The sequence below is a fragment of the Gallus gallus genome, chromosome 3 (genome assembly GCF_016699485.2).
Source record: "Gallus gallus isolate bGalGal1 chromosome 3, bGalGal1.mat.broiler.GRCg7b, whole genome shotgun sequence".
Taxonomy (NCBI): domain Eukaryota; kingdom Metazoa; phylum Chordata; class Aves; order Galliformes; family Phasianidae; genus Gallus; species Gallus gallus.
In genome coordinates, this window is record NC_052534.1 from 42,334,331 (window position 1) to 42,359,714 (window position 25,384).

Consider the following 25,384-nt stretch of genomic DNA (forward strand, 5'->3'; position numbering starts at 1 on the left):
GAGCAGCTGCTCAGCTGTGTTTCTCTCTCCACAAGATGGCCGTTAGCTAGTGTGATTTTACATTGCCATGAATCATCATAATCTTGCAGAAAACGTACTGAGCTAAGTACTACCACTTTTGGGGGGCTTGGATAGCTTTTCTGAACAACTCTGTTAGCACAAGCACAGAATAATAATATTTGAAAGAAGAAATTATTCTACAGTCTTCCCATGCCAAACTTATTCCAGAGACTGCCATTTATGCATGTGGCCATCTCTATCTAAAACTTGGTTAGTAGTTTTGCTTTTGAGAAACTGCGGAAACAATCAGGAGATAACACAATGTAAGGAGCCAGCTATCTGTGATAGGATTCTAATTGCAGAAACCTCTTTTTCTTAAAAAAATAAATATATTTACAATTGTGTATTGAATCTATGTCAGGTAAATCTGTACTTGTGTGTCTAGGTACCTAGTATTTTTAAATGTTTAAAGCAAACAGGAGCAGCAGAACGTTTTTGTGTTGTTAACAGCTGAAGTTCTTTGTGATAGCTGTGACTGCACACCACAAGCAGCAATCTGCTGCTCCTGCTAATCCTTTCAGCCTATCCCGAGTGCTTCTGGGGCCGTGCAGCCGGAGTTCATCAGTGTTAACATAGAATCAAATAAATATTTTTCAAAGCGTATTACAAACGTTGTTTATAATAAAAGCCCTGTAATTCCTGACTTAGCGTGTGCTGAACGTGTGAGCAGATGGAAGGCTTTCTGTGCGGGCTGTGCTGGGAGAGCACCATCTGCTTGGCTAGGCCGCCTCTTGGTGCCTCTGCCACCAGTCTGGCTCTGAAGGGTGGCCTGAAAGTGCTCAGCTTTTTTCTCTCCTTTTACAAATCATTTACTTTTCCAGCCAGACAAAGTGAAAAGCTGGTAGCAGTAAAAAGCTCAAGTACAAATGTAAATAATTTGCTTGTTTATTCTTAAAATATAAAAATCTAATTAAACCGGCAGATTGTCTTGTCTTGTTGGTGGCATAAGGTAACAGAATAATGGATACTTGCTTAGAAGAGCACTGCACGATGAAGGAAAATAGAGATGCGTTAGATTTCTATTTTAAGTTACTAAATGGAACTCATCAATAACTTAATTTTCCATGAAGCCCACTAAGCTGAATAAATATTACAATGTATCAGCATCTTGAGTCATGAAATTGCACTCTTATTGCATTCTTTTGTTTCCCATTTCCACAGCAAAATGATCTTACAGTAAAATTGCATCAAGCAGTGTCCTGTCTTGCAAATGTGATTGTGAGATGCATGTTCATTAATCTGCAAATATTAACCTAGAACCCGGTTCCTCCTGTGCTGATCAGGTGACAGCTGATGTAATCAGGTGTACTTGACTCCCGGTGACACCACAGGTTTACCTGTGCTAAAGCCTCTGCTTGAAGCAGGTAATTAAGATGAGCAGGAAAGAGCAGCAATTTGGACAGGCAGACCGGCAGAAGATGGCCACAGTACTGCCTTCTTAACAGGAACATAGAATTGTTCCTATGATTCTTTCAGAGTTGTTCTTGAAAGGGAATGTTAGTCCACGTGTAGCACTTTGTGGTTTTTGTCTGGGCATTTTTGCAGACAGAGTTTAAAGAGAAGTTTTCTTTATGACTTTAGAAAGCCAACAAGAAAACAGTACCTGCTTCCTGCTGTTTGAATGGAGTTGTGCATACAGGGATGTCTGCTAGCATCAGCCCCATTCCCAGAGCGCATATTTAGCTATCCTCAGTTGTGATGTTTATGTGGATTGGGAAATGTCCTTTGCTGTAGCTACCTGATCTAGAGACTGCACCCTGATTTATAAACATTTTGTGTAGGTACATCAGGACTGGAGGGAGTATAGTGAAATGTGTGTAGTTTTCAACCTAGCGTACATCCAGCTTACTAGATATGCAAGATCTACTTTGCATTGCTGCCAAGCAAGTGTTTCAGAAGATACTTCATTTAACCTTTATCATTCTGAGAAAAATAATTACTGTTCAGTGGTAAAAAACTTAAAAGTGCTCTTGTCAAAGTCAACTTAATTCTCTAGAACCACATTCTTAGACATAGGTCTTAATTTTTCTCTAAATGCTGATGCTTTCATAAATAATGCATATCTAGTACTGTTTACTGTTGTATATGTGCAGTGATTCTCATCTTCAGTTTCATGAATAAAGCACCAGGCAAAGAAAGGGGTCTGTTTTTACAATGCAGGCAATTTTTTTTTGTTTTTTTTTGGTATGAAATACCAAACCACAACACACTGTATTTACTTTTAAGCTCCATAAATTTTTCTGGGATTCTTGAAGTCAATTGTAATGCATTGGCTCAGCCAGTTCCACTATTTCCATTTGTGCCTTTCCTAATGCATGCTGTGCAGTCATTTGCTGGTAGCTATGGATAAGGTGATTGTTGTGAGCTACTACATGACCCAGATAGAAAATTATTCTGCTTCCCGAGCAGCAAATCTTAGTTTTGACTGCAGTGCACATTGTCATTTGCAACCTGAGCTCTCTAGACTGAATCTTCATATTTTTTAATTTGACTCAATGCCAGTAATGTAAATGCATAGAGAAGTCAATTCCGTGCCTTAATGCACAATATGGAAGCTAATTGAAACTCTTGAGATAGATGACTCTGAAATGCTTTTCCAGTATGTACTTAACAGGAGTTAAGAGCTATTTCCTTTGCTGTTTGATTTCTTTGAAGAGGTCAGAGTGCTTGAGGCAAATTTTGGTTTAAGCTATTATTTTCTTCCCATTAGATACAATAAGGGATGGACAGGCTTAAATTGTCAAATTGCGGCCTGTCCTAGAATTTTCTCTTGCTTTGGAGTGATGCTGATTTGACTGTGACTCAGAGTTGAAATTTAAGATATCAAATGCTGTCTGTTAGCATCATATTTATTCCATTCTGACCAGCTGAAAAGAATTCAACATAGGTCCTGGCCTCATACTCCTTTCTCTCTTGTAAAGGGCATACTATATTTTAATCTAGATCTTGGCTACATACTACATAGTCCACCCTTGCTTTTCACTCTTTATCCTTGATCTACTCCTTTTAGAATGTAAGTATTCCTGATATAACATGCACTGACAGCATAGGACCACCTGGCCAGCACTGGGGCTGTGTGGGGTTTGTTGACAGAGTTGGAACCCATACAGCAAGAAGTGACCCAAATAAGTACTGGCAACAGCACTGATTTCCGGGGACCCATTACACGCTGTAGGTAAGCTTATGTAGAGTGAGGCTGTGGAGTCCTAAGGAGACCAGCATCTCTGTCATGTGGAATAGTCCTAGAGCTCTGCCAGGTATGTAGGTATGTAATATGTGCTGTCTGGACTTCAGTCTTCTGGAGATTTCATGTACAAGTTATTGGGTCATGTTTATGTTGACTGACCCAGGTGAAGCTAGTCTATAAGCTTCTTTCCAGTATAAACTTCTACATATTAAAATTAGAAGTGCACCATCCTCCTTAAGTTGTCTTAAGGAGAAAAGCAATAGAAAGCGAACTGAACCTGTTTCTGCAGTTTCAGTCCCTACTTCCAACTTTGTGAAAAGGGTTGTTGTTTTTATCCCCAACAAGTCATAAGTGGAATAGCTCCAACCAGTGCTAGCATTTGGGCAATTTGCACCTGTAATCAGCCCTTATACTTTGGGCAACACCACTCTCCTCATTCAGTGCCTCTGCATTATTCCCACTGTTGGTTTAATTCACTGCTTTATTTTCCCCCTCTTTTTGTCAAAATATCCAAATTGCATTACCTCTCATTGGTTGGCTAGAGCTAAGGGAGCACAAATGAGTTGAGTTACAAGTGACAAATTTGGAGTTAGCATGTTTTATTCCACGTGCTGATGAGTGTCAACAATGGAGATGTCACCCTCCGAACTCTTGTGTGCCAGACACGAGGAACCTTGTGCCAAAGGCCTTGGTGAGGCCAAAGCTTTCTGCGCTTTGCCTTAGCTCAAAGCTCAGTGTCTGACCTCGATCTAATTAACTGTCATACAGTTGATTAAAGAATTATCCTTTCTTTTTTTTAATATTGTTTTGCCTGTGAGCCTGTGTGAATACAGAGTAGGTTATTAACAGCTGTTATTAGCACCATGTGTGAATGTTATTTAAAATGAAGATAATAAATAATTATACATTCCCTACACAGTTTATAACAGAACTTTATTACTTGATTTCCTTGTTTTAGGAGGTTTCATTACAATGAAAGAATAATGATGTCATACTGCTTTGATTAAAGCCTAGTAATAGTAGTGTGCAAAGTAAGTTCTACTCCTTCTATATTGCTTTTATTTGGATATATACTGGTCTAGCTCAAAGTGCTGGCTATTGTTTAGTGGTGGGCATTTCATTTCACATAATTTTTTTTCAAGGTCAAAATATTTCTGTCATCTCAGGCTTAAAAAAAAAAAAAACACAAAACAAGGGGAAAGGTCTGCCAGTATAATTACAGTGGATTGATATTAAAAGGTTTTAAAACATATTTTAGACAAATACATATAACGTCTGTGCTATTTTGGTAATGCTTTCAGCCTTTACTAGTATTCCTCAGCTGAACAGGGAATATTTCCTCACTTTTGTGTTCAAAATCAAAATGCGGCCTTTATGGCGTGCCTGCTTTAGATTTGAATCTATAGGTCCGTGGTGACCAGACGTGTCTTTACTCTTTTAGTACAACTAATCAGTAACTTTTGTTTTGGCTCTGGATATTTCATGCTTCTTTTTTCTGTGATTGGATGCACTTTTGGAGAACATTATGCGGTATTTCTTGCTCCTCAGAGAATCCACCATTGGATTTCAGAATAATTAGGGAAGGTATTAAATTAAGAAACTTCTTAAAGGCATTCTTTTTTAAACTCATAACCTATTGCTTTTGATATTAACCAGTTGCTGTGGTGCAAAATAGTGTGTTCATATGCATATGTGTTAAAGTATCTGGGATAAAGGCAGTGTGTGGTATTTCCAAAGGCGCAGATGGCTGCTAAGTCTTTCCTGGCCTTTCACAAAACCAAATGTTCTGTCTCGCTTGTAGAAATTATTAATATAGCAGGAAAATGTATGAAATATTACAAATTCATTTATGAGAGTCTAAATAGGAAAGAGAAGCCTCTTCATCTGTGTAAGTGCAGGGACAGTGGCTGTTTGTGTGGTGGCCCCTTTCCTTCCTCCAGGTGATACGGAGGTGCTGCAAATTGATGCAACACAGTTTTATCCACTTTTAGGCTTCTTTCTGCTAATAGGCCAGGCCAGAGAGGGTTGTAGTTAAATGATAATGATTCTATTAATTATAACATTCCACTCCATGTTATTTTAATGAGGACACACTTTAGATGGGAATGCAAATTTGCTTGGCTAAAGATGATGTCATCTATTATCCTGCCTTGAAAACAATATGGCCATTACTTGTAAAGCAGCGTTTGCTAAAGAAGGTGCTGAATTCAGGAAGTGCTAAAAAAGCACTCTGTAATGGATGTGGAAAGTGAATTTTATGCAGTAACTTACAGATCAGCTTCCCTGAATATCGTATAGCTCGTTGCCTTTTGTATGAATTTCTTCTGCATGAAATTGAAGTGCAAGGGGGATTAGTGTAGTTCATGATCACCTTCTCAATCTGCAAGTAGAGAAGCACATAAATCTGTGAGATCTGATGATAGGGAACTGAGTACTAACTCTGTGTTGATTCTGAATGTCTCTGTAGTAGCATCAGCTGTTGTTCCAGATGACGCATATGTAATTCTGTTATGTCATCTTCATAGTGTTTTAGAGAAGTAGAAATAAGTTATAGCATTACAGGACTCAGTCCTGCAAAGATTATTTGGAACACCTTGCTGTCTTTCGTAGGCGTTATTAGGTCATCTGTGTCATTATGTAGGGAGAAAATTTATATTTGTTAGCCTCACCAGAAAATCATTGCAGGTCTTATGTCCAAAAAAGACAGGACAAAGCATTATATTCTAATACCACATGTAAATGTGTTTGCAGTCGTCACTTTGTTTCAATCTTTTTTTAATGAAAAATTAAATTTGAAGTTTCATGATGCAACAGAAAGCTGTGGCACAGACTTTAAATAGGGTAGCCCCGAAGCTGTGCGTCCTTTCATTTAAGTCCTCCTCTCTCTGAAAGCTCTTCCTCCTCTTCTGTATTCTCCTGCCTCCCCTTTCAATCCAGATTCCTGAAGCAAGACAGAAGAATAAAATCAATGATGGAAATTAAAACAAAAAACCTACTAGGTTATATTGATGGCTAATACAAGATTTATCCTTCGGAATGCTTCTGCAGCAGAAAAGTCCAGCTGCCTGAGCTGTTGCATAGCTCCCAAAAAGCTGTGGCTCTGCGAAGAAGTCAATTTGACCTTCTGAATGTGTGCTAATCCTAGTTGGAATTAGCAGTCTAAACAAATGAGACTGATAAATATTTGAGGATAGTAGAATTGCTTATAATTACCCTATTGATAAAAATCACATAAGTCACAGAGGAAGACTTTATATGCTGTTTGCTTTCTGTGATCTATTTTGATTTTTTTCACAGAAGTGTCTAGAAGTCTAGAGACTTTGTGCAAGCAGCTAGCACAGCTCTATGCGATTCTTATCCTTCTGAGCTCAAACATATATTCTTTGCATTCTGTGCCTCTTCTGCTTCTGCCTTCTCCAGGGACCGAGGCCCAGAAAAGTGCTTCTGAAGTGTGAGAAGATTCTCTGAGAAATGCTCCAAGCCCCTGACCTGTTTCTGAGCTGGGGGTGTGTGTTAATGCCTTCCTTCATGGTCATTTGAGAAGGACAAGTCTAGCAGTTAATGTACGTCTCTAGAACAGGGAGAAGTGCTCCGAACAGGAGTTGTCATTCCAGGAGCTGGAATTTTCAGAGGAGACTGCTGTTGCTACAAAATTAGAGCATTGCTTTTACTGGAAGACTTAAATAACATGAGAACAATGAAAACCTGCCAGAAGTCCCATTGCTTTAACTGGATGTAACAGGCCATTTTAGACTGCAGGGGAAAAAGGTGTATTGTGCATGACTTTCCGTGTAGTTACAATAACATTAAATGAGTATAAATGTGTTGATGATTCAGAACTGAAATGAGAAGTATGGCTGCTCCACTTAACGGTGTGCTGATTCATGCTCAGCTGAACGGCCCTCCACTCCCCTGCCAATTTTTGGGGGGAGGATTGCTCAGATTGCTCACAAAGTGAGTAACCTATTTAACATAACTACACCTGGTTGGCAGAGTCCTCTTAGTGCAGAACATAGAGATAACTCTGGTCTTGCATAGTTTTGCCCCACAGATTTCAGTAGGGCTCTGATATCTTTATGGTGACAAATAGTGTTAGTGAAAAATGAAAGAAGCAGCAGCAGCACTTCAGAATTTATCTCTGAAAAAATGGTGATGATACATTAACACATAATAGTATTGCCAAAGTAGCAAATGTGGGAGTGTGCTGGTGTGATTAACTTTTTTAACCGGGTGTGTTAAACCAAAGAACACCAAAAGCACCTACATTTGAATGAGTAAATCTGTCTTTAATTATGTGCTTACTAGTTACCTACGCTGAAATTAAGAGTATCATTTCTTTACTCTGGATTCCCTCTCACTCCCTCCTTCCTCAGTATTGTTTAATCTGGATGTGCCTTCTTTACATATCCAGCTGTTGCTTTTGGATCACATGACTGCACACGCTCAGGCGGCTGTGTCTGTCACTCGGCAGAAAGGTTTCCCTTTAGAAAAATACAATTACGCACAGGGAAAAGGAGGTGATGAGAGGGCTTATGAAAGTTTGTGCTTAGATGCACAGAAAGTAATGAGTTGTTGTAGATGTATGTCATGTTGTCTGTTTTCTTATGGTTGCTGTGGGAAGACTCCTTACAAAGTTGGTGAGCAGAATGCTGCCTATATGTGGGAAAGATTATGGAACAGTTGATGTGAATAGAACTATGATGGGCTTTCTTGAAATTGTGAAATGCTAATAAAAGTAAGCTTTAAAATTAAATGTTATAATTCCACCTCATTCTCCAGAGGAAAGTGTTGTTATGCATAGCTTGCAATAACCAAAGCAAAAGCCTTTGACTCTCACCCTTCTTGAATGTTCAATGTTCAGAGCCTGCATTTCCCTGGAGCCTTCCCTAAGTACCATCAGGAGTTGTGTACTGGGATGGCGTGAGGCTGATGTGTAAGCTAGAGTGCTGCTCAGGGTTCTCAGATGAGTGCTGTGGATGGAGATCAGGTGTAAGTATATGTCATATGAAAAAGTAGTCATGTGGTAGAGAGGAAGGAAAAAAAATCCTTCAAAAATAATTTATCCAGAAATGTTGTTTGTATTACAGGGTCCCTGATATGCCCAGAAAAAAAAACCACGTGAGATGACAAAAGTAGTGATGTAGAAAATCCTAGGTACCATATCGAATAATAAAAGTATTCATATATAAGGAGCAGCTGCCTATGGTTGAGTTTTTATCCTTCGTTTCTTTTATTTTTATCACATAAAGAGATTTGTGGAGAAAAAGTAACTATTTGAAACATCAGATCTACTTCAGTAAAGAGCTTGATGAGCTTACAATATATACTTACTGGTACTTATTTTCTAACACACAAGCTTACTGCCTCTGAAGCAAATAGAGTGCTATTGGAGGAACGTTTGTAGTGAAACCAAATTGTTGGTTGTGCTTCTTATTGAAAATTTCATTGTGGAAGCACCTACTGAAAAATTGCTTTTTAAAGCACGGTGCGTAAAGGCAGTGATTTGTGGAGCTTTGGCTGTTTTTACCGCCAGAAATTTTCAATGAGAAAAAAAAAAAAAAGGAAGAAATCAGTTGAAAGTGTAACAATTTTCCTTGATAAATGAAAAAATATGGTGAAGATTCTGTTGTTTATTGAGGTTCTGGTGCCCTTATAATGGGTTCTTGGTGAAAGCTGGATACAGTTTACAGTCAGAGAAGTACGCTTGCTTTATCCTAGACTTCTCTGAATTATTCTAATATAGCTCTAAACTTCCATTAAAAATAGATGTTCTTTAATTTGAGATTGGGTAAAGTTCAGTTTTAGTCTACAAGCAACAATCATGATGGTGAATGGAAAAAAAAACAACCAAAATATAAGTTTGTTGTTATATATAATGGCGTGTTATTAGATGTACAGTGAAGTCAATTATGAAAGGCAAATTTTTGGAGGTTGTTATTTAATAATCTGTTACTTTTTCTCTATATTTAAAATAATTAAAGGTTCTGATTTCTTTATTTGTGCTTTTCTGCCATGCTTTTCTGTAGCTCCTTTTTGTATTTTGCAAGGTGGATTAATTCTTCAAATTGAGATGCAGTCATTATTGATTTCTGCACTGTTGTTTTTTATTATTTTTTTGTATTAGTCAAGCACTTAATATATGCCTGATGTTGATAGAGAGAACATGCATTTTCTCTGAAGAGCTGACTGTGAACAAAGGTCTTGATCCTGAGAATACTGAATTATGCAGGTACTTTTCTGGGGATGAGTAATCCTTTCCCAATTAAAAAGAAACAAAAAACAAAACAAAACAAAAAAACCCCACAAAATACCACACAAACAGAAAATAAATAAAAACCAGTAAATTCTTTATGTACATTTCCCTTTCTTGAGTTAAATGTTAGCATGATTGTATATGGTTGCCATATTTGTATATAAGGTGAATTAAAATTCTTGCTTTTAGCTACTGGATGTGGAGAATTATATGGTTTCATTCTTTTATCTTCACACTTTGCAATGATAGCATTACTATTTTCCTTGTGACTAACAGTATTGAATTCTGCAAATCTATTTATTGGCAAGAAATCTTAGGGAATTTTGTGGTGATGAACTTTCAGAAATGCTGCCACTTTTGTGTTCAGGTCATGCTACCTCCTTTCTCTTCAAAAAGAGGAGGCGGCATAACATCAATTTCCTGTATCAATTAGTAAATAAGCAACTTCTTATCAAGTTTCTTGAATGCAGTAATTAATGTCACTTCATGAGTTTTAAAGCGTGGCAACCCTGGAATTTGAAAACATTTTAGAAGTCTCCTACGCTACAGGAGATAGAACGGGTAGCAAATCTTGCTGTTGATCCTAATGTGCATGTAAAAAATGTGTCTGGCCTTGTTCTGAATATCTGCACTGCATGAGAACAGGTCAGCCCTACAGCAGTGCAATTGAGCTTCCTTATGTGCACAGTGTACAGAGGCACAGGTACACGTTTACCATGGGAAATCTCAGGCAGAAGTAGGGGAGACCTAACACATTTGCTGTAGGGTGGCACAAGGATGTGAAAAGCATGAAGTCAAAGGCAGTTCAAGGTCTCAGTGTTGGGTAATGCCAACTTAAAGTCCCATTTGGCACTGCATCTTGTGATGAGCTCTCCTGTTCTCATCATCTCTCATTGCTGAGGTCTGGAAGATCATCCAGTCCCTTGGGGGTGGCTTCAGGGGACCAGACCAGCAGAAAGCTTGCTTGTATAGGGTTCTTCTTTTGTAGGATTATCTCCTTGAACGAGTCCACTGTGATCTTCCTAGTGCAAGTAATTTTGTCAGTAAAAAGCAAGACAAAGGAAGAGGAAAGGTAACAGTGTGGAAGCTTTCCTACTGAAAGAGGTGTTTTAATATCAGACCTTGACCCAAAGCAGTGGATGACCATCACGAGAAGCAGATGACTTTGTCATGAGGCAGTTGAAAAAGGTTGAGTCTGTGTTTCAGATGGCCATGGTTCTCTTATGCTTTCACATACTGGCTGAGGACTTAAGCAAACAATTTTCCCTCTCATTGACTGTTTCTTCATGTTAAACAGCAATAGTATTGTTTTCTCATTGACTGCTGTTACACAGATATTTAGATTTTCTCTGGTGGGGAATATTGCAGAAGCAAAATTATGAAGTGCAGAGTTTTAAAGATGGAGAATTATTAAAAGGCACAATCATTTTCTGTACTTCAGTGTTGCTTGGAATTTATAGGCTTTAAGAAAAAAAAAAAAAAGGAGCTTTCTTTTTAATTAAAGTTAAAGCTTCATTACTCCTAAGTTGATAAGAGCTCAATATGAAAATATCATTGCTATTCAGAACTACCAGAATCTATTGCAAGTCATTTGTGAATCATCTCTAATTAACAAGGTGCTCTATTACAGAGCTGTCTGAACAATGACAGGCTATTTCATGCAACCCTCTAAGCTAAAATCTATTAGCTTTATATTATCTCAATTATTTTTAGTATTCTGGAGAAGCTGTTTATGGTTTTTGCCTGCCAAAGAACTCCAAAAAGCAAAGTTACCACTGGAATATAAAGGCATGGACTTTGCCTCCAAACACCCCCAGAAGGATCTGCAGACCCCCTGAAATATCTGGAAACCAGATCTGCATGGATTTTCTATGTAATCTGTCTGTATGATCTTTAGACCCGCTATTCATTTTCAGCCAAGACATCGTCAGAAAATATGCTAGGTTTCAGATACAAGTGAAAGCAATGACAGAGGCTAAATCATCTACATTTAAGCTAAGAACAAAATCTTGTAACATGCCAATGACTGTAAGACATTCAATATGTCTTCATGACCTCACTGAAAGGAAAGTTAGTCAATCTTTGCGATAGGCATGAGAAGAAGGAAACATACAGCTTGATATAACCTTAAAACTACCTTAAATAATGCAGGATGTACTTTCACAATTTTTATTGCTTATCAAAAATGCATCAAGGTTACAAAAAATAAATTCTGCTTCAAAGGCAATTGTTTTGTCTGTTAATGCAACGATGTTCTATAAGCATTGAGAAAGTAATGCTGTTATCATTAGTAGTCTCTGTAGCAGATGTCAAGTTTAAGAGAGGATTTGAAAAACATCTGCTTATAGGTAGAAAAGGAAATATATAAGTTAAAAAATGGTGCTGACATAGAAGCAAAGGATTTAAAATTGATTATAGTGGATGTGTACTAGTCACTATAGCAAGGATTTTCACTATTAGAGGAAGGTGAATTTTTAGACAGCCTTCAAGGGGAGCAGCTAGCACTGGGAATTTAAATAAACTGCATGATGAATTAATGATGGCATTAAACCAAGTTTATGATAGTTTGAGGAATTATGCATTGAATGACAGTTTGTGGTTATATCCATCTTCTGTTTAATACTGGTTATCAAATTCGTTGAGCCATGTGTATCAAACACAACTGCACTGTAGAGCTCAGGTCATTCTTTTCCCATACGCCTTGTCTGTAAGGGCAGCATTCACTCTGCCTGTAGGGATGAGGTCTGCTTTTGCAACCCCACACTTGTTCTGCCTCCAACTTTCCGTATTAGGAGAACCAGTTAGCTTGCTCCACTACTGGGCTTGTGTGCAGCCAGATAAATACATGGAATATGAGAGGGAGTAATTAGAATATATATATACAAACTTAAGCTCTAACTTTGCAGTACACATTATGCTTGAATGGCAAAGGTGCAAGCCTGAGCAAATCTAAAGCTCTCTGTCTCTAGGAGTCTCGTTGCATTCTATAGTTTTGGTAGCAGAGTCTCTAAAAAGATGATGTAGGACTAGTAATAATTAAAGGTAGAATCACTAACATCTCTTAACTGTAGCACCTAATGTACTCAAGTACTCCATATACTAGCAAAAATACAGTTGCATGCAGGAATTTGTGAGAGGTGTGTGTTTCTGTGTGCAGTTATTCAGATGTAGCAGAATGTGGAAAAGCCTGACAATAGAACTATTGATATTAGTATCTCCGAGTCAATTAAACAGACATATAACATCCTGAATTTTTGCACTATGACTGTGAACTAGTCTTTCTCGCTCTTAAGAATCTTCTTCCTTTCAAACAGGCTGAGAATCATTTATAGATTTGACTTTTTAAAACATATAATGGCATTTCATTATTTCAAATCTTGTACATTTTTAGCCAATTCATTTCTGCTGTTTTTTTTTTTAAGAGAAATACTTTATGATATTTTAAAATGCTCTATGTGGGCAAGAGCTATTCTCTTAACTTTCATTATCATCAAAAAGGTAGTTTGATGTGGGCACTCAGTGACTCCAATTCTTCTATACCAGGCATGTTGCTTCCATATCTGGGAAGCTGGTAGCCAATATTGGCACAACTCATCCCGACCAAAGTAGGAGCCACTCACAAGGACACGTTTCTGCCTCTGCCGCAGGAACAAATATTGGGTTGGCACTAACATTTGTACAGCCACTCGGTGAAAAAGATCAGGGAACTGAACTAGGTTAAAGTTCTGGGGTGGGTTTTGGCTCAGTTTTAACTTGGACCTCTTCTCCAGTTTGGTTCATTCTGTGGCTGTGTGAGTAATTGAACCAATAGGGAGGTAGAAGGAAATTGTAGCTTGGAGATGGCAGAGTGAGGCCACAAGTAATGGTCTTATGCCAGGACTATAGTGATATTACTGTTAAAAGCAAAGATCTTTGTCTGAAATGCAACAAAACTTTGTGCAGTCTCCAAACCCATTAGTGACCTTATGAGAAGCAAGTGGCTTTAGCTTCATTCTTTCTTCCCAGGAAGAATTTAATTCACTTCCAGTTTGCCTGCATCTCTTACATCTACACCCATCTTGCGACAGGTTAACTGGACTAGGGCAGCCAGTTGTATTTCTTTTCTTCAATGAAATATGATGTTTCTCATGTATTTCCATGAGTTTGTAAACCAAGAGACAGTAAGATAAAGTGTAATAGAAGACATGCAGTAATACTGCATAAGTCAACTTTGGTGCATAAAGGTGGTTTTTGGTTTTTTTTGTCTTTATTTCTGTCCATGGTGTTGTTACATAGCATATGTATTTTCCTGAATGCTCTATTCTGATTTCTTTTCTCTCGCCTTCCTTCTGGTGTTATTTGGAACTCCTGAATTCCAGAGATGCTCAATAAAGTAGTTCTTAAAAATCAGATAGTTGAAATTAATCCTTCTCCCTTTAAACTTAAGTTTAATTTTTATTATTTCAGCTCACTTGAGTTAAGACGAGGGTTAAAAGCAAGAAGAAATGAGCCACACGTGAAGAAAAGATCTGAGAAATAGGAAGTGAGAAATGAGATGAGCAGAGGATAAAGTAACGAAAGAAGGAAGAGAAGATATTGCAAATGTTAAGAACATAGTAATATTGCAGTGATAAGTCAAGCAGTTTTGAGTCCACAAGATGTTCAGGTGCAATTTATTTGCAGCTTCTGGGGATGTTATCTTAATTCCTGTGCTACAGTCAGTGCTGGAGAGGAAACTGTTTGGAAGCTGAACAGTAAAGGCTCCCAGAGAATTGTGTGTGTTGGACCATTGTGAGATAAAATAACATTTGAATGTTGTATGGACACCCTTTTTAAAGCAAATTAAAAAAAAAAAAAAAGAGGTGAAATATACTAGTCTGCTTTTTGTCAAGAGCACGACAACAGTCAGGCAGTGAAGGAAGTATTTTCTACTAAATAGCATAGCATTGACAACAGTCTGTAGGCCTAGATTCATTTCACGAGAATGAGAGCAGCAATTCTCTCCCAGCACAATAATGTGTCTAGGCTGTCCATATCTTGCCAATCCTAAGTTATTTGCTGTGCTTTCAAGTGATACTTCATGTTTGTAAAAAGTATTTTAGATTTTCATAGCAGATTTATTCTTTTCTTTAAGGAAGGAATTACTAACGATACCCCATGGCTGGGGCTGCCCTTGGCCCTATTACAGCCCCAACTCTGACTCCTGTGTTCAGTCTTGGAGGATGGTGTGTGTGGGTCAGGGCATGGCCTGTGCCAGTTCCACCTCTGCTCCTTGTTCACCCCACTCTTCAGGAGCAGCATCTGTTGCCTGAAAGCCAGACAATGGAGACCATCATACTCCTGAAACACTGCCTTCAGGTGGGGTGCTGCTCTGCCTTGGGAAGTGCTGTCTTGCACCTTTCTTGGCCGCCCACCAGCAGCAAGCTGCCCTTGAAGCCTCTGTAATGCGGGGAGGGGGAACCTGGTTTAAGTGCCTGTGTAACAATTGCAATGTTTGCTTCTCTATCTGGGCGGATAATTTTTTTCTGGGAGTTAAAATTGAACAGCCTCCTAATAGGTGGACATTCTTATCCGTAGGATAAGATTGCATATTGGATCTGCAGAGAATAGCAGAGAGAGATCCCGATAATGTATTAAGATTAAGGTATCACATTTCAATGAATGTGTAATGTGTGAATTGCACCTCACGCATGGCGTGCTTTATGGATTTGAGATGTTTTGTGGCATTAACATTAAGCTCACCCTTTGGAGAAAGGTGGCTCCTGTAGGATTTTTCATTGGTTCAAAGAAAATTTAAGCATAATCAGTTTACTGGTGAAGTAACAAATTTAAGATTTGTTTTAAAGCAATTCCATATTGTTTGGATACACAGTGGCATATTGTGTTGAGGTAAACTGGTGCACTTGGAAAGATTTTTAAGACAACTTGGCCACAAGTATTCATTGTACCATATAGGATGATAAGGAGAACACTGGCAGTTCTGCAAGATTTGAATTAGTGTATCTGAGGGCATGAATAAGCAGTTGAACTGGTATTAAATGGTATGGCTTATGCAATGGTAGAATTGATTGCACATTTTTATCTCTACTTGAGGAAAAACAGACAAAACAAACTGCCAATTTGGCATTGCACATATGGAAAATAGATTCCTCTTTCATATGTGTTTGTGTTATACAGTGTGCTTCTTTCTATCTGTATCTCATTGAATTATAGGTTTATTTCAGGATTTGAAAGGTCACGCTAAATTCACTGAGATATATCCAAAGCTTTAGGCAACTTAATAAGTTGTCATTTCTTTGCCCATTAGGTTATCATTAGATTAATATCAGATGTTTGGATATTTCATATTCTGTATATATCCTTTCAACAATTTTCACACAGTTATCTGATGAGTAGGAAGACATATACAAGATGTTGACATTTCTTCCAGATTTGTTGAAGCATCAGTTAAGCAGACTCATCTCCAGCGTGGGCAGGAGCAGTCATGCAAAAAGAGTGTGTTCTTCCTGCTACCTGCTGGCTTAGATGAGAGATGTGGCACAACAGATAAGAGAAGGAGACACTAGGTAGCTGAATTCACGTATGGCTGTAGAAAAAGATCATCTAACAAATATACATTGAGCATATTCAAATTATGCCAACTTTCAACATTGTAATAGCGATCATTGCTAACCCAGAGGAGGTTATAGCCTGTCTTATCTATATCTAAGATGTTTCTGCTGAACCACAACACCTGTTTCTGGACCTACATTGTCCCTGCGATAAGGGGATGTCTTCTTATTCGCTGTCTGTTATCTTCTTACCCATTCTTGTGTGTTTGGCCAACTATTGGATGGAGGATATTTTACTTTGGTTCCAAACAAGCTGCCTAAGAATATGCCACTACAGTTATATACTGCTGTGAGGTTAATGGCTTCAAGCTGCGCCAGGGAAGATTCAGGCTGGACGTTAGGAAATACTACTTCTCTGAAAGGGTGGTCAGGCACTGGAATGGGCTGCCCAGAGAGGTGGTGGAGTCACCGAGCCTGGTGGTGTTCAAAGAGCGTCTGGATGTTGTGTTGAGGGACATGGTTTAGTGAGAACCATTGGTGAAGGGCGAATGGTTGGACTGGATGATCCTGTGGGTCTTTTCCAACCTTAGCGATTCTATGATTTCAAAGTAGCTCTAAAAATTCAGATGTCATTAAATCTTAGAGTAGATCTTGACATAGTCATTTTGCTAGTCGTCTTCTCATGACCTCCTCTGCTTCTGGTGCTACAAAATCCTGATACAAATATTCTAGCTTTACTATATAAAGTGGATGTAAACTGAGTTAAATGCTGGTTTTAATTTGTTAGTGGCAAAATGAGACATTGGGCAATATTGTACAAGGTGAATTAAGAAATAAGTATATGGTTTTGTAAATATCAGATGGAACCTAACAAACTTTTTTGAGAGTTGAAATTATTTTCATTTTGCATGATTTTTTTTCAGTTTCAAACTTTTTGTAGCTGTATTGGAGAGAACAAAAAAAAAAAAAAGAGGGAGTCTATTACAACACTTCTGACTTATTTTTTCCTCTGCTCAGTTTCTTCTGTAATCTGGACTTAAGAACTACTATTATAATAAGTTAAGACAGGCCTTCAAAATTCATCCAAAAAGTGATAAAAGAAGTCCAACAAGAAGGAAGTCAAGGCTCAAGATTTCAGGACTATGGATTATTGAACGAATCTCATTCTTATGGGATCTAACAGGGGATATTCACATGGTCTTGATCTTGACTTTTGGTGAGCATTAGGTGTCACCTATTTTGAAAACATCTGTTATGTCTTTTGTCCTACTGGCTATAATGCCTACCAAGGTTAATTTGCACGTGTCATTGGTTTATTCTTTTTTATATTACTCACAGTCTGTTTTTGTAAGAGAAGGTAGCAAGTATGTGCCCTGCCTAAACTGACATTTTGGCTGTGAGCACAAAATAGTGATCACTGTTTTGTCTGAAGCAGCTCTTGTGAGTACTCCATCTCCATTTTATAAAAGGAGATGGGAGCGACAATGTGGCTAAATGGCAGTGCAGTTGCACACACTTCAGAATCTGAGTCTGACACACCATCTGAGAGACACACCCATTTGTACAAATTAAGAATCTGACCAGAAAGCAGGTCTATCTCCTTTCTGGTTAAAAAACTATGGATTATCTTCATGAGATATATGACATCCCAGTTGAAAATAATAAGAGTAAAATGATGCAATCCACACCCTCATTCTCATAGAGAATCAAAACGTGACTTTTTTTTTTTTACATGGGCTATAGCAAGGTTCTTTTTCAAGTTTATACAACAGTCTGAGATTCGGATGGATATTAATTCAGGTCAGTCAGCTGTACTAAGTGTGATACTTTTTATTTACCTCACTTGTTTTTCAACCTCAGTGTGTGTACCTCATCTAATAGAAGGAAAAAATTTCTAAATAATATTTATAATTTAATTATAAATTACATTAATTTATGTAATGTATACATAAATTACATAATTTATGTATAAATAACTTACATAATTATGTAAGTTCCTAAGCCCTATGCATTCTCTTTTTCAGGATTTCTAGGGCAAACAGGTTTTTTTTTTCTGCTTAATGCATTGTCAGTTTGGTCTTTTGATGACTATTAAATGTAAAAATAGGGGTTCCGGTAAATGTTCCATATACTTTCTCCTGTTGGGTGTACAATATCTTCCAGAACCTATCAGTGAAAATTTGTCTATCAGTAGATTTATAATGAATGCATTCCTTTGTAGAATTGTTTATGGCTAGTCTGAATAAGTAGTAAACATATGCTGTGCATAATGAAGTTCTGCCATCCAATTTTGTGTTGTATAACGTTCACTAAAAGTAGATATTCATAAATATTCATGTGGTACAATTGTTCATACTTGAGTTACCAGGTAGCATCTTTCTTTCAATAAACATCTAGTCCATTATAAGAGTCTGTTTCTGCTTATTATCCAAAGGTAAGAAAGCAGAATATCAATCTCCTTCAACTGCATTGGAATAGGAGCTTGTGCAACATAAACGAGATTAGACACCAAATGCCAAGCAAGACTGAGATCAGCCAATAGAGAAAAAATCTGACATCGATGGAAAGAAAAAAAGCAATTGAAGCTGACACCTTTCTGGACTATTTTCAATGTAAATTACTAGATGACCTGATCTCCATCCATGAAACAGACCAAACTGGCATGTGTGTGGCTGTTGATGCTGTTGCACATTGTTTTGAGTATGTAAGTAGCAAAGCACATGAGGAAGCAGTCAACACAGCACTTGTTACACTTGCTAATTTGATGCTCAAGCAAGCACTATTACAAGATGCTTTTGTGAGGGTTAAAACATCTATCATCTGGTGAAAACTCAATCAAACCTTGTTGTCTTGTCATGAAGCTATTATTTATGTAGCAGTCTCAGTTCCCTCTGCACAAATAAGGGCAAGCCATATGTCTGTATGGTGCAGAGAAGACTGTGGCCGGGAGTCTGATTCTATCTGCTTCCTGCCCATTCATTGGACATGGGTAGACAACATTCATGACTTTGATTTCTTTCTTCTGAAAAGTGATTTTAATTCACAAAATGACTAAAAGGACCTGTACCTCTACTGGAAAATTCTCTTGCATCCTCATCCAGACAACACTGCTGATCTCTTGCTTATCATTGCTGGTGAGAAGCATGTCTGAGCTGGCACATTGTGGTTTGTATTTCACATTGCTGGCTGGGCAACGCATTCTTGTTTTTGAGACAACATTCCAGTCAAGTAAGCAAGACACTGCACCGAACAAAATATTCAACTAGATTCAGCAGCTGGAAAGGCTGGAATACAGATTGGTGTGCTGATCTAACGAGATCCAAGCCCAGGCATTTCTTGCCTGCCATGTTCTGTTTGTTTGTTTGGGGTGTTTTTAAATAAGCATCAATAAGAAAGTAACCACCTCGCTTGCTTACTGAAGAAACAAAAGCCAAGTGGAAATTTGCCTAGCATTCAAGATCAGGGAAGAGCAATAACTGAGAGTCATGTAGCATCTAATAACTTAGGAAAAGGTGGAGGTTGCTTTTCTGGGGTCTTTTCTGTTTTTCTTATGTAGTTATTGAAGAAGGATAGCCAGTATTATTACATATGCGAGGAACGTAGTATCAATTCGTATGTTTATACTTTTACAGTGATCTCTTAATTTGCTCAAGTAGCAGAGTCATTCTGGTTTTGCTCATAAACAGTTGATTCACATAAAAGTTAGAAAGTCCATTTCAGTCATAGGATCTGAAGTACTGTATGTAAGCAGTATAGAATTTCTGTCAGTCATTTTACAGTACAGGCCACTGTTTCTGGTAGATGTCTTCTGTTTGTGCTTTCTTTCAGGCAAACAGTTAGCTCATGTTTCTTTGTTTCTTTCAAACTTGATTCGTGCAGCACTGGCCGTTGGTATCCTATATTGCCTTGGTTCTGTGCAGGTTGCTTTGCTGTGAATTTCCCGGGTCTGTGTCCTTTAGTTAGTTTCCACTGCTATTATGGTCCTTTAGTTATCATGGGATATTATTGGTAATACTGTCTAGCTTTTATAATTTGGAACTTGTGCTGTGCAATGTCCAATTTCGAGTGGTTTCTCTTGGAGAGTTTTGTCTTGAATTCTGGGCTTGGATTTCTTTTGTTTGCTTATTTGTTTCAGCTCTTTTCCAATCGAAGTAGACTTTATTTTGGGATTTTGGTCACTGGTAGCTGCCACAGTCTTGTATTTATTTAGTTTGTTTAAGAAATATAATTCAGAAAACAGAGTATTACTGCTTGATACCATTGCATCATACGCCCCACCTTCTCTACCAGTTTTATTGTTTATTCTTGTCTTAAGGTGATATTTTCAGTGACTGTTTTTCAAGCAGTTTGTTAGCAGTTAAAACTGCTCAAAGAAGAGCTGATAATAATTTATGGCCATGAATTTCTAAGTGCAATGAATTTTTCAAGTTGCTGGTTGATCTGGCAATTGTATGCTTATAAATATATTGATGAGTGTTCTATTTTAATCTGAATGGTTTTTTGACTTGCACCTTCTCTGATAGAGTCACTGGGGAAAATGGATATTATCCCATCAGCTGACAGTTTGAGATTTCTTTTAAACCTCTCCACACTTTGTTTTGAAACAAAGCTAAATTCCATGTCCTGGAAGTGTACTACATGAATGCAACAAGAGAAAAAATTGCTTTTCAAATGTGTTGTTGTGTTTAGCTTACATGCTCACGTATTCTCTTTGATTTCTGTATTTGTACTCTTCCTTCAGTAAGTTTTTGCAGCTCAGTTTCTTGTACTGTTTACAGCTGGAAGACGCACTCAGTAGTTGCTCTACTGCTCTCTTGTCCCACAGGCGAGGACCAGCATCCTGGCACTGATGGTTATTTGTTCTTCTGTATTTAATCCCTAAGCACCTGGTTGGAAGGGGCATGAGAAAGCTGGCAGATAATGCCTACTTCCAAACCTGCACCTCTGTCTTGGCAGGGACATGAGAAAAGACTTGCCTCCAACCTGGGCAATGCTGTATGTGTTGCAGTGTAAGCTTTAGCATCAAGCAAGAACTTCTACTCGTTAACTATATTCTAACAGTTCATCTTTACCATTTTTTTTTTTGGTGGTGGTAAAGAACAAAATTCTGAGTGTAATAAATGTGACTGCATAATCTTCGATGTTTGGATACATCTAATGGTGACAGTGTGTACTTGTATGTTAAAGCACTCTGTGCATCATGGAAAGTGAAGGCTGTGATAAACCTACAAGCATAGGGAGTAGCAACCTCTTAGCTGCTACTGCTTATTGTTATATAGGGCAGTTCTGTATGTTTAGAGATGGGAAATGATCTTATCTGCATGATGCTGGTGTCCCGGTGGGCCTCTGTTGTGTATCTGAGGGGCAGGGAGCTACCCTTATCTTGCCCAGTTGCTGTTTAAACCTGGAATGGCTTACAAGAATAAGAATCTGTGGCTCTGAAAAGCCTTTGTCATGGTGAAAGCAAGTCTGAGTGAGGATGCTCCTTCTGCAGGCCAAGGGCAGGGCACAGACAGAGGTCCTGGTGAGGGCCCAAGAGAGGGCCAGGTGAGCGCCTCAGACCCTTGCACCACTCGGTGCTGGTGCTGCTATTTGGTCACCACGTGAGGGGACATGAAACTCTCCTACATAAACTGCATCAGCAAATAATTTTGGTGCGCTCTACCAACAGAATTCCTTTTTTACCTGCTTATTGCTTTTGAGAAGGGTTTTTGGTGTACTTGTAAGTAGCTTAGTTTCTGCTGAACTGGCTGCCTTCACTCTGTTTAACCAGAAGCCGATACAGCTGTCATGGTAAAGGGCTTCTAGGCTTTGCTCAATGCACACTGAGGCTGCACTCCAACAGCAGCACTGGAAGATACACTCCTGCTGCCAAAACAGAGAATTAGAGAAGCAATCAGAAGGAGGTATCAAATAGAGAACAGGACAAAGCAGATTGCCACTCTATGTGTGCTGTACTGCAGTTATCTTAGGTGGGGGAGGCAGCAGCAATCAGGGCCAAGAGGAGTCAGAGGCCACAGAAAATTGCAGGCTGAAAGTAGCCATTCAAACCTGACCTCCTTTTTGGGGAAACCATAAACGCCAAACTATTCGTTTACTTGTTTCTATTTTCTTGCTTTTCCAGGTACATAGATGGCAGTCAGCTCTAAACAAAAGAGAGGGACGGAGCCTGTGAACAAAGCGGGTAGCGACAGGCACAGCCAGCCAGCACGGTTCACAGCAGAGCCCAGACATGCTATTAAAGCAAAATCCAACCCTACTTAAAGCAGATCGACTGGAGTAGTATTGTCATTTAACCTCTGAGATCTTTCTCAGGCTGCTGTGGTGTCAGCTCTCTCTGGGCTTATTTATCTCAGTCATTAATAAGTCATCAGAGCCATTCGATTTCCATATGGGGATACGGGAGAAAGGCATGTCTGGGTGCTCCTTGCTAGTCAGAAAGGAAAGGCTGCCAAGGATGAGGAGCCTGAGCTGTGCACAGCAGGCAGAGATAGCTCTTTGGTCCCTGGATCACAGTCAGATTCATTAGTTTCTGAATAAAAGCTGAAAAATGCGTATGTGAGGGGGGGGAGATGCGGGTAAGTCTGCAAGCTTCCAGTATAGTGAGCAGCTCAGAGCTGCAGCCTGTAAATAGATGCACATATTTAACCTCTGAGAAGGGCTGTAGCTGTCTGCTGGAGTACAATAAGAATAGTAATACTTACCATTTAGAGTGTGCTTTCTATTTTCAGGGCTGTGCCAGCGTTAGGTATTTTAATGCAGCCTGGTGGGTAATCTAAGCTGGTGGGTCCTTATAAGCTTTCTGGTTTCAGACTGGGGGAAGCACCTCTGAGCGAGTCCCCTGAGTGAGAGGAGGCTGAGACCCCCCTGTTCCGACTGCAGGCTCATGGCGTCCTCAGCCCTCTCCCGGGAGAGGCTCTGGTGCGGGAGCTCTTCTCTCACATCTGACCACTGGAGCCCTCAGTAATTATAGCGGCATTGAAATTCCGGGCTAAAAACAGAAGTGTGTAGCATGTGCCCGTTCCCCATGTGATTCAGAAACCAGGAAATCGAAAGAGTCTGGCTGAGGGGAGGGGAGCGCAAAGCCATAGACACATCTAATATTTATCTCAGACCTGCTACGCCGGGGACTCGGAGCTGTCATCTACTGGAGCTGATTATGCATGCAGCAGCAGAGGAGCCTGATTGGGCGTAGTAGGACCTAAGGCGAGGGGGAGAGGGAGCGGGGAGAGAGTTGGGCTTGCAGCACCGAAATGTAAACAGTGGGAAGGCAGACGGAGCACAACGCCGGTGGGCGCCGAGCCGCGCGCTTCTCGCCTATCGCCCGCCGGGCTGGATGAGCAGGGGCAGACACGCCGGGCATCTCCTGCCTGTGGATATCCGTCGGGGCTATCGGGATGCGCTAGCTTTCTCCAGCGCTGCGGCTCCGCCGTGCTCCGCACCGGAGCTCGGACGGGGCAATGGACATGAACATGAAGAAGTTCACGGTGCGGCGGTTCTTTTCCGTGTATCTCCGCAAGAAGTCTCGGTCGAAGAGCTCGAGCCTGAGTAGATTTGAGGTAAAATCCGCGTTAACTTTTGTTATACGCAGCGAATACCTTTACGTGCTGCTGACAGAGATGTGAGAGCTTTTGCTGACGCGGTAAATAGTTAAGAGGTGGTCTTTCCCTATTGCTGCTGATGCTCACACCTGACGTCCTTTGTTTCCGTGTAATTCGGGGCTTTTCCTCGGGAGCCTTCAATACGTTGCATAATATATTTAGTGCGTTGCTAAGGATCCTTTTATCAGCCTGGCACAGGGGGAGGGAGCTGATTCAGGACATCATGAAGTTGTAGGGAATACTTCCAGATTCACTTAAATTAGCGCAGATGGCACCGTGACTTGCAATAGCCTCGTATTTTAATCTTCCTCCCCTGCAAACGTATCATTCTTTCTCAGTGCTAGATTTCCAAATAATTAATCAATTTGCTATGCCTTGCATGTCTATTGTATGCAAGGTAGAGGTTTTCTTGCTTATTTTTCCATAGATTCTGGTGCTTACACAGATTCTTGCATTCATCTTTCTGCATCCTGGTATATTTTTTTTTATTTTACTGTAAGAAGTTGTGTTCTTCAGAAGCAGGGGAGCAATGTCAAATTAATCCTAAAATGGTTCAGCAGCATCAGGAGATAAAAAGCAGCTCAGGTCGGAGTTACTGGCAGATAGGAATGTGTGAATGGGGGAGAAGTAGGATTTCTGCCTCCCTTCCTTGAACCATCGTTCTTCAGCCCTATATTTGGAGCTGCGAACGGTCGGCAGGAAGTGAGATCAATCGAATAAATGTCAGTTTTATTTATGTTGTTCACTTTATCATTGCAGATGATCTGCAACCTCTGCATTAAAATAAAGGTGGATGGGGCCTGATTCTCCTCTGGCACACAATTTGTTTTACGCCGGTGTACTTCAGCTGACCTCCAAGGAGTTACTCTGATTTGCACCGGTATTCCCAGGAGGAGGATTAGTCTCATGCTGTGAGAATACATTTTAAAATGTTTCTCCCTTAGTGTCCTATTTAAAGCAGTAGGTAATTGTCTAGACATAAAGTTCTTCATATGTCATTGCTTAAGCAGGACAGGAAAAAAAAAAGCTGAGTTTGAGGCCAATCTTTTATTCTTAACTCTTTAAAATCAGTTTCTTTGGAAAAACAAATGGGTAAGATGTACCTAACTTTGTTTCATTCGTTGGGAAGCCACGCTATATATTTAAAACAAACTAAGAAGTGAAAGCTGCCATCAGTTGATCAAGCTCCCTCCTTTCACCAGCCCTAACTGATTAAGGAAAAGGGGTTATGAACCCCAAATTGCAAAGTCTAGGCTGACAGAGATATTCCCTGTAACACACTGTAATTTCACCAAGCTCACGGTCCACCAGAGCCAACAGAAAGTAGAGTTGCTGAGTTGCATGGAGGAGCTCTCCTGTGACAGTTGAGTATCTTCAGAGGCTGCCAGTGTGAGGGTGCGATGCTGAGAGGGGAGCGGTTTTTGAGACAGCGGAGTCCTATCAGACCTCAGAGCTCGTCATTTGACAGTGCCATGGTTTGAGAGAAACAGCTTTCGCCACGCTGAATGTTTAACTTGCTGAATAATTGATATCCAATAATGCAATATCTACGGTATTGTTCTTCCTTAGGTGCGTTGTCTTACACAAAATTTATTTTCTAATCTTAAATAAATTTTAAGTAAGTTGCTTTGAGAAGCATCCTGATATCTATCCTGCTGCACATGTAAGTTCAGAACATTGCACCCGCTTCTCCCCTCTCTCCCTCAACTTGACAGTAGTAACCAACTTTATGCAAAGTAACTCAGCATTATAA

The 25,384-nt window shown here is 39.4% G+C and overlaps 1 protein-coding gene across 3 annotated transcripts in view; it reads left to right on the forward strand.

Annotated features, from left to right (window-relative positions):
* The window catches only part of RPS6KA2 (ribosomal protein S6 kinase A2), a 272,066-nt gene that overhangs the window by 91,845 nt on the left and 154,837 nt on the right, over positions 1-25,384 (forward strand). The window contains exon 1 of one of the 3 annotated variants that reach the window (XM_419611.7): positions 23,096-23,589. The exons of the other annotated variants lie outside the window; for them this stretch is intronic. Coding sequence (XP_419611.4) covers positions 23,491-23,589 — 99 coding nt within the window. The 5' untranslated portion in view covers positions 23,096-23,490. Of the gene's footprint in view, positions 1-23,095; positions 23,590-25,384 lie in introns of those variants that run through there. 3 annotated transcript variants of the gene reach the window in all.